This window comes from Cervus elaphus, chromosome 30 (genome assembly GCF_910594005.1).
Source record: "Cervus elaphus chromosome 30, mCerEla1.1, whole genome shotgun sequence".
NCBI lineage: Eukaryota > Metazoa > Chordata > Mammalia > Artiodactyla > Cervidae > Cervus > Cervus elaphus.
Genome location: NC_057844.1, coordinates 76,123,074 through 76,138,116, shown reverse-complemented (window position 1 = coordinate 76,138,116; position 15,043 = coordinate 76,123,074). Strand labels below are relative to the sequence as shown.

General features: G+C 44.2%; 1 protein-coding gene across 2 annotated transcripts in view; it reads right to left on the bottom strand.

The window, feature by feature from the left end:
* PCCA (propionyl-CoA carboxylase subunit alpha) overlaps positions 1-7,965 on the bottom strand; it is a 346,757-nt gene extending 338,792 nt beyond the window's left edge. For both annotated transcript variants that reach the window (XM_043892480.1, XM_043892481.1), the window contains exon 1: positions 7,808-7,965. In XM_043892480.1, coding sequence (XP_043748415.1) covers positions 7,808-7,912 — 105 coding nt within the window. In that variant the 5' untranslated portion in view covers positions 7,913-7,965. The remainder of the gene's footprint in view (positions 1-7,807) is intronic.
* Positions 7,966-15,043: the final 7,078 nt, after the last annotated feature.

Here is a 15,043-nt window from a genome sequence, read left to right as displayed (position 1 = left end):
TACTTCACTATCTCCTGTTGTGCTCAAACTCATGTCCACTATTACAAATTACACCTGGCCAAAATGTAGGAGACAAGCTATAGCAGTACACTTGAGGGGTCAAATTGGGTTTGTTTGTTTTTTCATCTTTTTATTGCTCTTTTTAAATACTTGGTTCTGACGATTTGACAGACTATATCTTACCACCATTATCGAAAAAAAGAAAGCATACAGCTTGTATACAAATGAATTTGTGATAACTGGACCCCAAAATTGAAAAACACAGGTGCCCCTACTTAGCCAAGTACCTGGAAGTAGAAATGATGCAGCCAGTCAGAAGCTTAGCAGAACACGAGGACAGAGGAAAGCAGGAGCTTGAGCATCCCCACAGCGAACCCAGACTGGCGTGCAGTCAGCCCCACGCTGCTCTCCTGTGCTCCTGCTCGCCCCTGGCAGAGCTTCAAGCAAGTTCAAAGGTATAATGTACACAAGTCAAAAATCAGATAATTTTATAGAGCCACAACGTAATTTTTTTCAAAAAATACAAGGAACGAGTTGGTAGAAATCTGCTAATTTGGATCTCTACATAGAATTTTTAATGTTTCTTATTTTTGTTAGGCATATAAAAAACAGGCTACAAGCCCAGTCCAGAAGTCTTTAAAAGTACATCCTAGAATAAGAGTTCAGAGGAAAAATGTTAACCAAGTCTATCTATAAAGACTATTTAGCCTATCACAGCCGAAAGGAGAAAGGTCAGTGTGCAAAATGACTTCCAGAGAACACACTGCACTGCTTGTCTTCTGCAAGAATAAAGAATCTCTAAAGTTTCTATACCTAGATGAGAAGTGCCAGCTAACGAGGCAGCACGTGGGAAGTAGAGTGACCTTTGGAGTTCACCACAAAGGTGAAGATCCAGGTCAGCGCTCAGCTCTACTGCTTCACAGGTCCACAACACTGAGCAAATAATTTCTCTGGGCCCCCGTTTTCATTTATAAAATGTACAACATGACACCTCCCTTGCTTTCCTGCAGACCTGTCTTTAAAAAACAAACAAACAAAAAAACCCAAAACACACAAGCCTTTATAAACTGTAAAGCACCAAGGAAATGTGAGGTATTACCCAACAACTAAACCCGATTATGCAGCTGTAACTCTCCTTCTTAAAATTATCCCAGACCATTTGGGAGTTACCATTAGAGTAATAATAGAGTAGTTAAGAGCCCTGATCTAGATTCAGATTCAGGGCCTGGTTGGGAAATTGGCTCAGCCATTTCTTCAAAATAAAGGAGCTTTTCTCATATATAAACTGGGCATAAAACCACTTATCTAGGACTTAACGCTGACGTGAGGATTAAATAAGAATGTGTAAAATGCCTAGCACAATTTTGCGTCTGTTATAGTAAGAATTAAGTTAACTGTTAACCAAAAAAAGGGTACAGCTTTTACACAAACTGTTCAGAGGCCTTCCGACCATCGCCAACAGGGAAACACCCTTTTCTAACCTAAGCCAGCACCTACTTTCACATTGTTCTGCTTGTGGCCTCAGGTGGCAGCCCAAACTCACAGATCCACTAAATTCAAGTTTAAAGCACAATTTAAAAACTAAACCCTACCAAATCCAGAACTCTTAACATAACCATAGGGGCATTCAAGTGAATAATACTAGAACAACTCTACTGACAGGTTAACTTATTAGCATAATGCATTCTACTTAGAAGAAGAAGCCATCCTCAAAACTGTGGGCTGATAGAGCAGTAAGATGAGCTTACCAAAGAAAACAAAACACTTGTTAGTGATTCATCTTCAAAATTTTCAGAAAAAGCTCTCCTCCCACGTTTCATGACAAAGAGCTGGTAAGCATGAGCCAACTGCTTCTTTCAGCATTTTAAGAGATTCAGAATAACCAGGGAAAACGCCCTCTTTAAAACACCACCAGAAGTTGGGCCTTTTCACCGTGAAGTCAGGCCTTACCACTTAAGCATAGCTTTTCTTTCACTTACATTGACTATGTAGCCCTAGGACTTCACTAGCTATCCCAGTCGTCAGCTGTCTGCCAAGACTTTCTGTTACAAGCTAGGTTGAATACCTAATATTTGAGAGAGATGATCAAATCTCAAGATTTACATCAACTATTTCTCAATTATCTCTCAATATTAGGGCTTTCCTGATAGCTCAGGTGGTAAAGAATCGGCCTGCAATGCAGGAAATACCGGTTCAATTCCTGGGTCAGGAAGATCTGCTGGAGAAGGGATAGGCTACCCACTCCAGTATTCTTGGGCTTCCCTTGTGGCTCAGCTGGTAAAGAATCTACCTGCAATGCAGGAGACCTGGGTTCGATCCCTGGGTTGGGAAGCTCCCCCTGGAGAAGGGAAAGGCTACCCACTCCAGTGTTCTGGCCTGGAGAATTCCATGGACTGTGTAGTCTATGGGGTCACAGAGAGTTGGACATGACTGAGAGAGTTTCACTTTCACTTCTCAATGAAACTGAGGGAGGGAAAAAAAACACCAAAGAGTCTCCAGCTCCGCCTCCAGGGTAAGCTGGAAGTGTGTGTAGTGACTCTAAAGCCTCTTCATCCCCTCCCACCCCGCCTGTAGCAGACGCTGCGGGGGTACATCCAGCACCCATTTTCCAGGCAGGGAAGGCCCCACTGGTGAGCTGACGACCCACGGCTCACACCTGCTCCCAGCTTTGCCCCTCTGCCTCAACCAGACGAGTTCTCTCTCAAGCCTGGAGCTACATCCCTCCCAGGCCACAGCCACTGAATTGACTATAATGGGGTTCAAAACGCTGCCCCCACTTCACCCTCGAGGTGGGCTCAACTTAGTACTGCAATCTATGCTTTAGAGCTGGCTGTCCAGTATGGTAGCTGCTAGCCACAGGCAGCTTCTGAGCACTTGAAATCTGCCAAATTCCTGTGTTTGCCAAGTGTAAAATACACCCCAGGTTTGAAGACTTCATACCAAAAACAAAACAGAAACCTTGTTAAAGTTTTAGATTTACATACTGAAATATTTTTAATATATTGGGTTAAGTTGTTGGTGTTGTTTAATCAACAAGTCATGTCTCTTTGGCGACCCCCATGGACTGTAGCCCACCAGGCTCGTCTGTCCATGGGATTCTCCAGGCAAGAATGCTGGAGTGGGTTGCCATTCCCTTCTCCCGGGGATCTTCTGGATGTAGGGATTGAACCCGATTCTCCTGTATTGGCAGGCAGATTCTCTACCACTGAGCCACCAGGGAAGCCACTGGGTAAATATAAATTTCACTGCTTTAAATTTTTTTTTTAATGTGAGTGCTAGAAAATGTTAAATTATACTTACAGCTCACATTATACTTTTTATTGCACTAGAGCCGTGCTTCTCAAACTTGACTATGCATCATTTTCACCTGGAGGAGCTTATTACAACAGACTGCTGGCTCTAACCTCAGAGTTTCAAACTTGGCAGGTCTAGGGTGAAGTTAGAAAATGTGCATTCCTAAAAAGTAATGCTGCTGCTGCTGGCTACAGAGTCCCTGCTTTGAGAACCACTGCTCCAGGGCTCCCCTGTGAGATGAGACTGAATCTAGTCTCCACCTGGATCCCCTTCCTTGCTTAGATTTTTTTTAACCCCTGCTCTAGCCTGCTTTCTTTACTCTTCTCAACTACTACCACCTGCACAAAATCCCTCTTCAGGCTCTGCTTCTGGGAAACCTAATCATCCCACTGGTACTGAACATTTTTACACACTATAACTTTCACAAAGTGCTATATTAATAGCAATCAATGAGATGTGAGTTATCACTGCATCTTTGGTAAAAGAGTAACAAAGAAGTTTCTTTTTTTCTTTTTAACTGGATTGCTAGTTGCCCTTATATAATGAATTCTACACATTCAGTGCTAGGACAAGGTTTGTTTATCCTGATTAATGAATGTTCCTTACTATAGGGAAGCCTAAACACTTCCCTCTTTTCCATAACTGCTATGAAGCTCAAACTAGTTTTATTCCCCAAGATGTATTAATTTGACCTTTCACATTTTTTCTCTTCATCCCAAAAAGATACCCCTCAGTTGTTAGCAGTCACACCCATCACCTCCCTCACCCCTCTTCCCAACCCTTGGCAACCACTGACCTACCTCTGCCTCTATGGCTCTGCCTACCCTAGACATTTGATACTAATGGATCATACACTATGTGGCCCTTGGCGTCTATCTTTCAAAGGTCCTTGATTCTTCTCTTTCCTTTTATCTCCCTTTGGTTACAGCAAGTACTATTGGTTCTAGTTCCAAAACAGATCCCAAGTCTAACCAGTTCCCACCAACTCCAGTGCTACCAGCAAATCAACATGACTCTTGGAACCCTGAGTCCAGATACCTAAAAGGAAACACTACCGCTCCCCAACCCCGTAAAAAAAAAAAACAACCACCCTTTTCGTTCCCAAATTTCCTTTTTCATCCCTGTTCTCCCATTTATCCACTTTCTTAAAAACTGGAATCACTCAACTTCTGTTTCTTCACTCGATCAAAATGTCACCATCTCTTCCCCTTATTTAGAAAAGGGGAATCACTCCTCTGTTCTGAACCTCTTAAGAATAAAATAAAAAAAAAGCAGATGTAAAAATACACGAATGTCCACAAACATTTTCTTTCATCAAAAACTGCTTTCTGGGGGAAAAAAAAACTGCTTTCTGTAATAATGTTAGATTTTTTTCCCAAATGATTGTCAGAAATCTATCAGCAGGTGGAAAGATTTACCTCCAGGCAATGTTAAAGCATTCAGATTTGCTTAAACATTCTCTTCCATGACTAGAAAAGAAAATCACAGACTTTAAGGAACCTAAAGCTTGAGCATTTGAACTTCATGAATGCACCATATAATGAGACCATGACCCAAACGAGAGACAAATTGGAAAGGCAAGGCTTTGGGAGCATACTATCCAAGGTTCAACATCTATCTCAGCCAGTTGTTTCCTTAAACAAGCTACTTAACTGCTCTGAGCTTTTGCTTCCTCTTCTGTAAAGTTGGGAGTTTTTTTTTACCTACTTATTACAAGGCTAAAAGGAAATGTGTGAAAATCATATACGGCATAAAAAGTTCAATAAACTGCAGCAATTACCGCAAGTCCAACATCCTGGAGCCCCTGAAAAATGCAGACAGAAGGGGGGAGAAAACTAGTTATTTAAACAGAATGTGTTTAAAAAGCCAAAACAAAATAAGACTAAAAGGTGAACTCTATGGACAGAGGAACCTGAAGGACAGTCCAAAGAGTCAGACACAACTGAGGGAGTGCACGGGTGCACGCGCACGCACACACACGCATACACCCTAAACACACACACTCTAAACACACACACACCCTAAACACACACAACCCTACACACACACACCCTAAAAACAAACTGTTAACTTGTTAAAAGAATGGTTAGAACTCTCTAGACTAGTCTGCCTTCCAACCAACCAAACGATTTGCAAGGGTGGAGGGAGAAAGGGGAGGAATAAAATCTTCAAAAGGTTCGGCTTCAAACACAGACTCAGTGATGCATGTTTCAAGTTCACAGAAAAGAAGCTCGGAGGGAAGCTAAGCAGCCCATGTTCCCTGCTTCCTCCCTCCTCCCACCTCCAGGAGAAATCCTTTACTGGCACAGAAATAACTCTTCCTTCAGTCAGTATTGCCACACATTCAGCACTACTTTGTCAAACGCTGTGCTAAGAAAACAGTAATAGACAAGATGCAGGTTTACCAACACGTTTAAAGGAAGAAACTCATAAAGAAAAATCAAAGTTTACATGTCAAACAATAAGCACACAGCAGTAAACAGCCTAACAAATTCCTTCTCTCTTAGCCTCTGCGCTCTAACCCATGTCAGTGTAACAACCCCTCCCAACTTCAACATGCATGGCGTCCCATAAACCTGATAGCAGGGTCTACAGTAAGGTCTAGCATGGTCTGACTCCTACCGACCTCCTGGGCACCACCTAATCTCCATACCAAAGCCCCAGTGGGCTTTTCTAGTTCTTCTATCTTGGCATTCCCTCTGGCCCAGGCCTTTTGCATGTGCTGCTGTCACATACAACACTTCTTCCTTCTCTTTTTGCCTAGGAAAAAAGTCACTCACATATAACACTTCTTCCTTCTCTTTTTGCCTAGGAAAAAAGTCACTCACATATAACACTTCTTCCTTCTCTTTTTGCCTAGGAAAAAAGTCACTATGTCCTTCAAAACTGTTCCAATTTTCACTTCCAAAGGAAAACAATCCCCTAACCTTAAGCACGGTTTGAGCAAGTCACATAAAAATTTTCTTCATCTGTAAATGGCTGTTGTAAGGACTGAAAAAATTAATTCAAGAATACCTACAAAGCTCATAATCTAGACTTGGTCAAATCCCTCCATTTTATTTTCTCAGATATAGCACCAAAGCCTCTTCCCTAATGGCATTTTACACTTGTCTCCTTAACAGACTAAAATTTCTAAAAGAGAAATTATATTCATTCTGTAGAGAGAACACAGGATGTAGTCCAGAAAGATTTGTTAGGAAACAAAAAAAAATACCCATAAGCAAGAAGCTGAGAAGTGATTTATGTAATACGCAAAACTTCAGAGGTGTGATTCCAAAGTCCACGCCTTTCTGTATCATGTTGCCTCCTACATAAATACAGTAAGAGCTTCGCAACTACAAATGAGGAGGTCAAAAGACATAAAGCAGAAGAAAACAATCAAGATTAAGAAACAAAGGTCTTAATTGTGCCTCCACACAAAGAACTCCAGGGATTCTGAGTGTCAGCATTCTAAAGCTGACCCTAAGCTAAAGCGTGTGCAGACTTACTTTCACTTCCATGATCAGTTCCAGCTGCATTATTTCTCACCTGGGCCTGAGTTCTCTTCTTTTTAATAGAGTAGGATGGGCTAGATCATCTCTATACTGTCTTCCAATTCTAAGGTCCATGACAATAAATCAAGTTATGTGCCTATTTTGTTTTTAAAGGAAGAAAACAGGCAGTGAGTGTCCAGAGAAACACTTTAAATAATTTGTTCAAGTGACTTGAACTCTATTAATAAAGTCAGTTTGGTAGTCTTCGTTTAGAAATTACAAGAGACTCCATTCTGAAAACAGAAAGCGTTAAGAGTCACAAACACTCAATGCCTAAGTCAGGGCTGCCACCATGAAACATGAGCAAATACAGCGCAGAGATGTTGAGAACAGGACAAACATCAGCCTAACCACTACAAAGAAAAGAAAAAAAAAAAAAAAAACTCGCAAGATGTGTATACAGTATAATGTGATGTAATGCAATTAAAATAGGCTCTCCATTCAAGTAAAAGTAGTAGCCCATCCTGACATGGTACTTTAAAAGGTGAGATAAACGCAAAACCGTAACTCTTAACTGAGCAGCAGTTTAGGGTCTCTTCAAAGGAGGAACGAGGCAAGAGAAAATGGTAACTATAGTTACCATTGTAAGGACCCTTACAAATGCACCTGAAAAGCTCAGGAGACGCCAAAACCGCACGGCCCAAGAACGGAAGGGCGCGAAGGGCCGGGAAATTACAGCGAGGTGGCTGTCAGCGGCTCCCGAGGAAGCAGAAAACTCAACGCCGGCGAGCTCTTTGGGCCGCCCTGCCCTCCCAGATCCCCGGAGACACGGCAGGGACCAGGGATGCCGGCTCAGATCCGCGCCTGGGCGAACTCCGCGGGGAGGAGGAGTTCGGGGGTGGTTGGGGCGCAGACCGGCCCGCGGTGGATCGGATCCCGGAGCCCTAGGTGGGCTCTCCGCAGCACCGGCCACCGCCAGTTGGTGCGGGGCAGACAGCCCAGCGAAGCCCAGGCCCACGAGGAGTCCCATCACTCCTCACCTTCACGGTCCACAGCGCCACGCTCCGCATCAAAGGCTGCGGCCACCGCTGTCCGCGCCGTCCCGCGGTGGCCAGCGCCGCCGCCCCGGTCCAGAGCCCCGCCATGGCCGCCCCTGCAGACCAGAGCTCGGCTGACCTCTCACCCCGGCGAAGGGGGCGGAGAGGGGAGCGCCGCGGCTGCGGCCAATCACGAGCCGGGGATCCAAGGCCCCGGCCCCGAGGCGGGCAGGGGCGGGGCCCGGAGCTACTAGCCCAACCTCTGCAGGAGGCAGCAGGGCGGCTGGGCCCGCAGAAAAGCTGGCGCGGCCGCCGGCCCGCAGGCAGTGGTGGCGGCCGGCCCGACCTGATCCCGGGGATGAACCAAGCCGGGAGGACACGCGAGAGTTCCGGCTGCCGCTGATCCGCGCCTGCTTAGGGTAAACCCCGACTGCACCAGCGTCCGCCTGGCAACCTGCACGCAGTCCTGCCAGCGATCGTCATTGAGTCACCTCCGCCCTTGACCACCCCTCGGCCTAGGGCCACGGTAATGTTTTGAATGCCCTGAGTTTCAGTTCAGTTCAGGTCAGTTCAGTAGTGTCCGACTCTTTGAGACCCCATGGACTGCAACACGCCAGGCCTCCCTGTCCATCACCAACTCCCGGAGTCTACTCAAACTCATGTCCATCTCATCCTCCGTCATCCCCTTCTCCTCCTGCCTTCAATCTTTCCCAACATCAGGGTCTTTTCCAATGAGTCAGTTCTTCGCATCAGGTGGCCAAAGTATTGGAGTTTCAGCTTCAGGATCAGTCCTTCCGATGGCTATTCAGGACTAATCTCTTTTAGGATGGACTGGTTGGATCTCCTTGAGATCTCTCAAGAGTCTTCTCTAACACCACAGTTCAAAAGCATCAATTCTTCGGCGGTCAGCGTTTACAGTCCAGCTCTCACATCCATACATGACTACTGGAAAAACCACAGGTTTCACTAGTCAGACCTTTGTTGGCAAAGTAATGTCTCTGCTTTTTAATATGCTGTCTAAATTGGTCAATGCTTTTCTTCCAAGGAGCCAGCATGTTTTAATTTCATGGCTGCAGTCACCATTTGCAGTGATTTTGGAGCCCCAGAAAATAAAGTCTGTCACGGTTTCCATCATTTCCCCATCTATTTGCCATGAAGTTATGGGACCAGATGCCATGATCTTAGTTTTCTGAATGTTGAGCTTTAAGCCAACTTTTTCACTCTCTTCTTTCACTTTCATCAAGAGCCTCTTTAGTTCTTCACTTTCTGCCATAAGGGTGATGTCATCTGCATATCTGAGGTTACTGATATTTCTCCCGACAATCTTGATTCCAGCTTGTGCTTCATCCAGTCCAGCATTTCTCATGATGCATTCTGCATATAAGTTAAATAAGCAGGGTGACAATATACAGCCTTGACATACGCCTTCCCCGATTTGCAACCAGTCTGTTGTTCCATGTCCAGTTCTAACTGTTGCTTCCTGACCTGCATACAGATTTCTCAAGAGGTGGGTCAGGTGGTCTGGTACTCCCATCTCTTGAAGAATTTTCCACAGTTTGTGGTGATCCACACAGTCAAAGGTTTTGGCATAGTCAATAAAACAGAAATAGATGTTTTTCTGGAACTCTCTTGCTTTTTCGATGATCCAATGGATATTGGTTATTTGATCTCTGCCTTTTCTAAAATCAGCTTGAACATCTGGAAGTTCGTGGTTCACGTATTGCTGAAGCCTGGCTTGGAGAGTTTTGAGCATTACTGTACGAGCATGTGAGATGAGCGGAATTGTGCGGTAGTTTGAGCATTCTTTGGCATTGCCTTTCTTTGGGATTGGGATGAAAACTGACCTTCTCCAGTCCTTTGGCCACTGCTGCGTTTTCCAAATTTGCTGACATATTGAGTGCAGCACTTTCACAGCATCATCTTTTAGGATTTGAAATAGCTCAACTGGAATTCCATCACCTCTACTAGCTTTGTTTGTAGTAATGCTTCCTAAGGCCCACTTGACTTCGCATACCGGATGTCTGGCTCTAGGTGAGTCTATCTGGGTCATGGAGATCTCTTTGGTATAGTTCTTCTGGGTATTCTTGCCATCTCTTCTTAATATCTTCTGCTTCTGTTAGGTCCATATCATTTCTGTCCTTTATTGTGCCCATCTTTGCATGAAATCTTCCCTTGGTATCTTTAATTTTCTTTTTTTTTTTTAAGTCACTAAGTCATGTCCGACTCTTGCGACCCCATGGACTGTAGCCTGTCAGGCACCTTTGTCCATGGGATTCTCCAGGCAAGAATACTGGAGTGGGTTGCCATTTCCTTCTCCATATAATTTTCTTGAAGAGATCTCTAGTCTTTTCCATTCTATTGTTTTCCTCTCTTTCTTTGCATTGATCACTGAGGAAGGCTTTCTTATCTCTCCTTGCTATTCTTTGGCACTCTGCATTCAAATGAGTATATCTTTCCTTTTCTCCTTTGCGTTTCACTTCTCTTCTTTTCACAGCTATTGTTAAGGCCTCCTCGGACACCCATTTTGTCTTTCTGCATTTTTCTTGTGGATGGTCTTGATCCCTGCCTCTTGTATAGTGTCACGAACCTCCATCCATAGTTCTTCACTCTATCAGATCTAATCCCTTGAATCTATTTGTCACTTCCACTGTATAATCATAAGGGATTTAATTTAGGTCATACCAAATGGTCTAGTGGTTTTCCCTACTTTCTTCAATTTAAGTCTGAATTTGGCAATAAGGTGTTCATGATCTGAGCCACAGTCACTCCTGGTCTTGGTTTTGCTGACTGTATAGAGCTTCTCCATCTTTGGCTGCAAAAAATATAATCAATCTGATTTCAGTGTTGACCATCTGGTGATGTCCCTGTGTAGAGTCTTCTCTTGTGCTGTTGGAAGAGGGTGTTTGCTATGATCAGTGGGTTCTCTTAGCAAAAGTCTATTAGCCTTTTCCCTGCTTCATTCTGTACTCCAAGGCCAAATTTTCCTGTTATTCCATGTGTCATCTGACTTCCTACTTTTGCATTCCAGTCCCCTATAATGAAAAGGACATCTTTTGGGGATGTTAATTCTAGAAGGTCTTGTAGGTCTTCATAGAACCGTTCCAACTTCAGCTTCTTCAGCATTACTGGTCAGGGCATAGACTTGAATTACTGTCATACTGAATGGTTTGCCTTGCAAAAGAACAGAGATCATTCTGTCGTTTCTGAGACCGTATCCAAGTACGGCATTTCGGGCTCTTTTGTTGACTATGATGGTTACTCCATTTCTTCTAAGGGATTCTTGCCCACAGTAGTAGATATAATGGTCATCTGAGTTAAATTCACCCATTTTAGTTCATTTTAGTTCGCTGATTCCTAGAATGTTGACATTCACTCTTGCTATCTCCTGTTTGACCACTTCCAATTTGCCTTGATTCATGAACCTAACATTCCAGGTTCCTATGCAATATTGCTCTTTACAGCATCGGACTTTACTTCCATCACCAGTCACATCCACAACTGGCTGTTGTTTTTGCTTTGGCTTCGTCCCTTCATTCTTTCTGGAGTTATTTCTCCACTGATCTCCAGTAGCATATTGGGGACCTACCGACCTGGGGAGTTTATCTTTCAGTGTCCAATCTTTTCACCTTTTCATTCTGTTCATGGGGTTCTCAAGGCAAGAATAAGTTACAGGACCAAACTATAAGAATACAATACAATACAAACAATAAGAATACAGGGCCAAACTAAGGTCCTATATGTTTGAAGGTGCATATTGCAAAGCACCAAACCAAGGTAAGTATTTTGACAAGTGCTATAACGTATGTAAAAAATGCTCTAGGTCTAGAAATCAGAGATCCCAGCTCAAGCCCTAACTCTGCTGCAAATACTAACATATGCGTGTCCAAGGAATTACTCATAACCAGAGTCAACTGCTCTTGCTTGCTAGTGGGCACCCTTATTAACACAACTACTAAGGGCCAGACCTTGCTAGATGCTTCAAATTTTGTCTCATTTAATCTTTACAAGAACCCTATTGGCCTACACAGTTCCCATTTTAAGAACCAAGTTTATATAGAGAAAAAGTTACTTAACTAGTAAGTACTGAGTCTATATACTATGGGCTTCCCTTGTGGCTCAGCTGGTAAAGAACCCGCCTGCAATGCGGGAGACCTGGGTTCAATCCCTGGGTTGGGAAGATCCCCTAGAGAAGGGAAAGGCTACCCACTCCAGTATTCTGGCCTAGAGAATTTCATGGACTGTATCATCTGTGGGGTCACAAAGAGTCAGACACAACTGAGCAACTTTCACTTTCACTTTTCAGTGAAACTAGGGTTTGAATCCAGGTCTGACTATATTCAGGGATGGGACTTTTGTTTCATTAGGAGCATTTTCCAACGTGCACAAAAGGAAGAAAAGACCCCTATGGTCACCCAGGCACATGTGACACAGCTTCAACAAACCAACCTTCTGACAGTCTTATCTCACCTTTCCCCCCTGCCTATTTTGTGCTGGAGTATTCTGAAGCAAACCTCAGACACCAGATCCTCTCACCCTACATGCACATGTGCCAATGTCAAGGGCTCCCTCAGAACTATTTTGCTTCTCCTACAGCGTCTCTTTGACAGCCTGACAAAGCTGGGAATGACACAGAATGACACTTGCCAAAAAGGAATGCAAACAGTTTAAGGACAGCCAAGAGGTGACACTTAATGGAATTTTAAAATGCTAAGTAGGAACTGTCATGACTGTTGTCATGACACACAAAATACAAAGTAGTATCAGTTTCACAGGATTTCTCACTTAGGTGTCTTAAGGTTGGACTCACTTCCTACCCAGGATACCTGTTTTTTTTTTTTTTTAATCCCTCCCGTTTTTACACTTTGGATGGATTCTCCCTAGATCCTATGTGTTTTATCTTACAGACATTTCTTTAAAGGCACCAGTGGCAGAAACTAATTGTTTTATAATTACTATTCTCCACTCTTTCCTTTAGTAAGAGAGTGCCTGAACTTCAGCTGCGCACATGGCCACCCAGCTACAGGCTGCACTATCAGCCCTCTCTAACAAAGTGTGGACTTGTGACCAAGGTGTACCTGATGGAGTGGAAGAACTGTGCCCTTAAGAGTAGACATTACTTTGCTAACAAAGATCCATCTAGTCAAAGCTGTGGTTTTTCCAGTAGTCATGTATGGATGTGAGAGTTGGACCATAAAGAAAGCTGAGCACCGAAGAACTGATGCTTTTGAACTGTGGTGTTGGAGAAGACTCTTGAGAATCTCTTGGACTGCAAGGAGATCCAACCAGTCCATCCTAAAGGAAATCAGTCCCTGAATATTCCTTGGAAGGACTGATCCTGAAGCTGAAACTCCAATACTTTGGCCACCTGATGCAAAGAACTGACTCACTGGAAAAGACCCTGATGCTGGGCAAGACTGAAGGCAGGAGGAGAAGGGGACGACAGAGGATGAGATGTTTGTATGGCATCACTGACTTGATGGACATGAGTTTGAGTATGCTCTGGGAGTTGGTGATGGACAGGAAAGCCTGGCGTGCTGCAGTCCATGGGGTCAGCAAGAGTCAGACACAACTGAGCAACTGAACTGAACTGAACTGAAAAGAAAAGAGTAGGGACATGCCTTCCATTTTCTCTTCCCTCCGTCCTGAAAGAAGACATCCTGGAGGTGCTGGAGCGGCCACCTTAACCCATGAGATAGGAGAAGCCAAGGTCCCTGACACTGTGCAGCCATCTTATCAGTCTTCTACCACTTAATGCACGGACTCTTATGTGACAGAGAAATGAACTTTTATCTTGCTTAAATCATTGCTATTTCTATCTTTACTACAGCAACCAAAACTGTACCCTCACCAACTCATAAGGGAAATGTTGAAAAGTGAAACCTGATATATATGGTGATAACTCAGTGGTGACCACCCCAATATAGCAAACAAGAAGGTGAATATTCGTGACCCCTTATGCCATGGTCTTTCAAATTCTTAAATAATATTCTTGTCGCCTCCTTTGATACAGTCTGCAAATCTACTACAGTGTTTTCCAAGGAGTATAATTGGCATTTTTGAGCTGAATAGCTCTACCTTCTCTGAGTTATGCCATGCATTCTGGGATATTTATCATCTCCAAAACCCACTTCTTGTTACCACAGTCTGAAAATAGTTGTTGGATATATTTGGTCCAATTTTCTATTTATCTCTAGTGGTGAAGTGAAAGTGTTACTCAGTCGTGTCAGACTCTTTGTGACCCCATGGACGGTAGCCCACCAGGCTCCTCTGTCCATGAAATTCTCCAGGCAAGAATACTGGCGGGGGTTGCCATTCCTTCTCCAGGCGATCTTTCCAACCCAGGAATCAAACACGGGTCTCCTCCACTGCAGGCAGACTCTGTACCGTCTGAGTCACCAGGGAAGCCCTATTAATAGTAGGGAAGTTCCAGTTACCCCAACTGGAATCAGTCTGGAACCACTTACTCTGCCTTTGCCAGAAATAATAAATCCCTCAGAATTTGGAAAGCATTTTACATCATCTTCTAGCTTCCAGAGCTGCTCTGGAGATGTCAGATGCCAATCTTTGCTGTGATGCCTTGTATCTTATTACAAGACATGGCCCTACTGTTGTGTGGTGGGTGTGGAGCCGAGGGAAGCTCGGGTGTAAATCAGAGAGACATGAGCAGCCACATGGGCAACAAATGGTATGAATCATTCCAAAGCTGGGCACCCTTAACTTTGAGCTACATACATATATTTGGCCCTCCCTAAGTGGGCGCACTTACAGACTAGGTAAGTACGAGCAGAAATTATGTTTTCCCCAGATCCTCTGCCTTACATGATCCTTGGTTAGAGGTAACCAAAAGAGGGCCTTCTAAGATACTCAGAAAGCAGGAGCAAAGCAGCGGCCAACACTCCCAGGTTATCACCGTAAAGTAAGGAGCAGTTTCCGAGAAGACCACGTGTCCTCAGCCTCCATGCTGCATCCAGCATGTTTTTCCAAACTGCTAGCCCTGCTCACCACCAGCAACCTCAGGCCCACCTCCAGACACTTGGCTGCAGACTCACAGGCATGGGAGTTGTCTGCAACAACTGCTTCCCACTCGGCTCTCCGTGAGAATCTTCCAATTCCTATCTGGCAGTCAGCCAGGCTTGGCTTCTCACCTGTCACGGCTCCTCCAACCTGTCCAAGTTGTCTACCAATGCTTCAGGCTGACTCGTGTAATCACTCTTTCTCTGACAGTACCTACAGCCACCG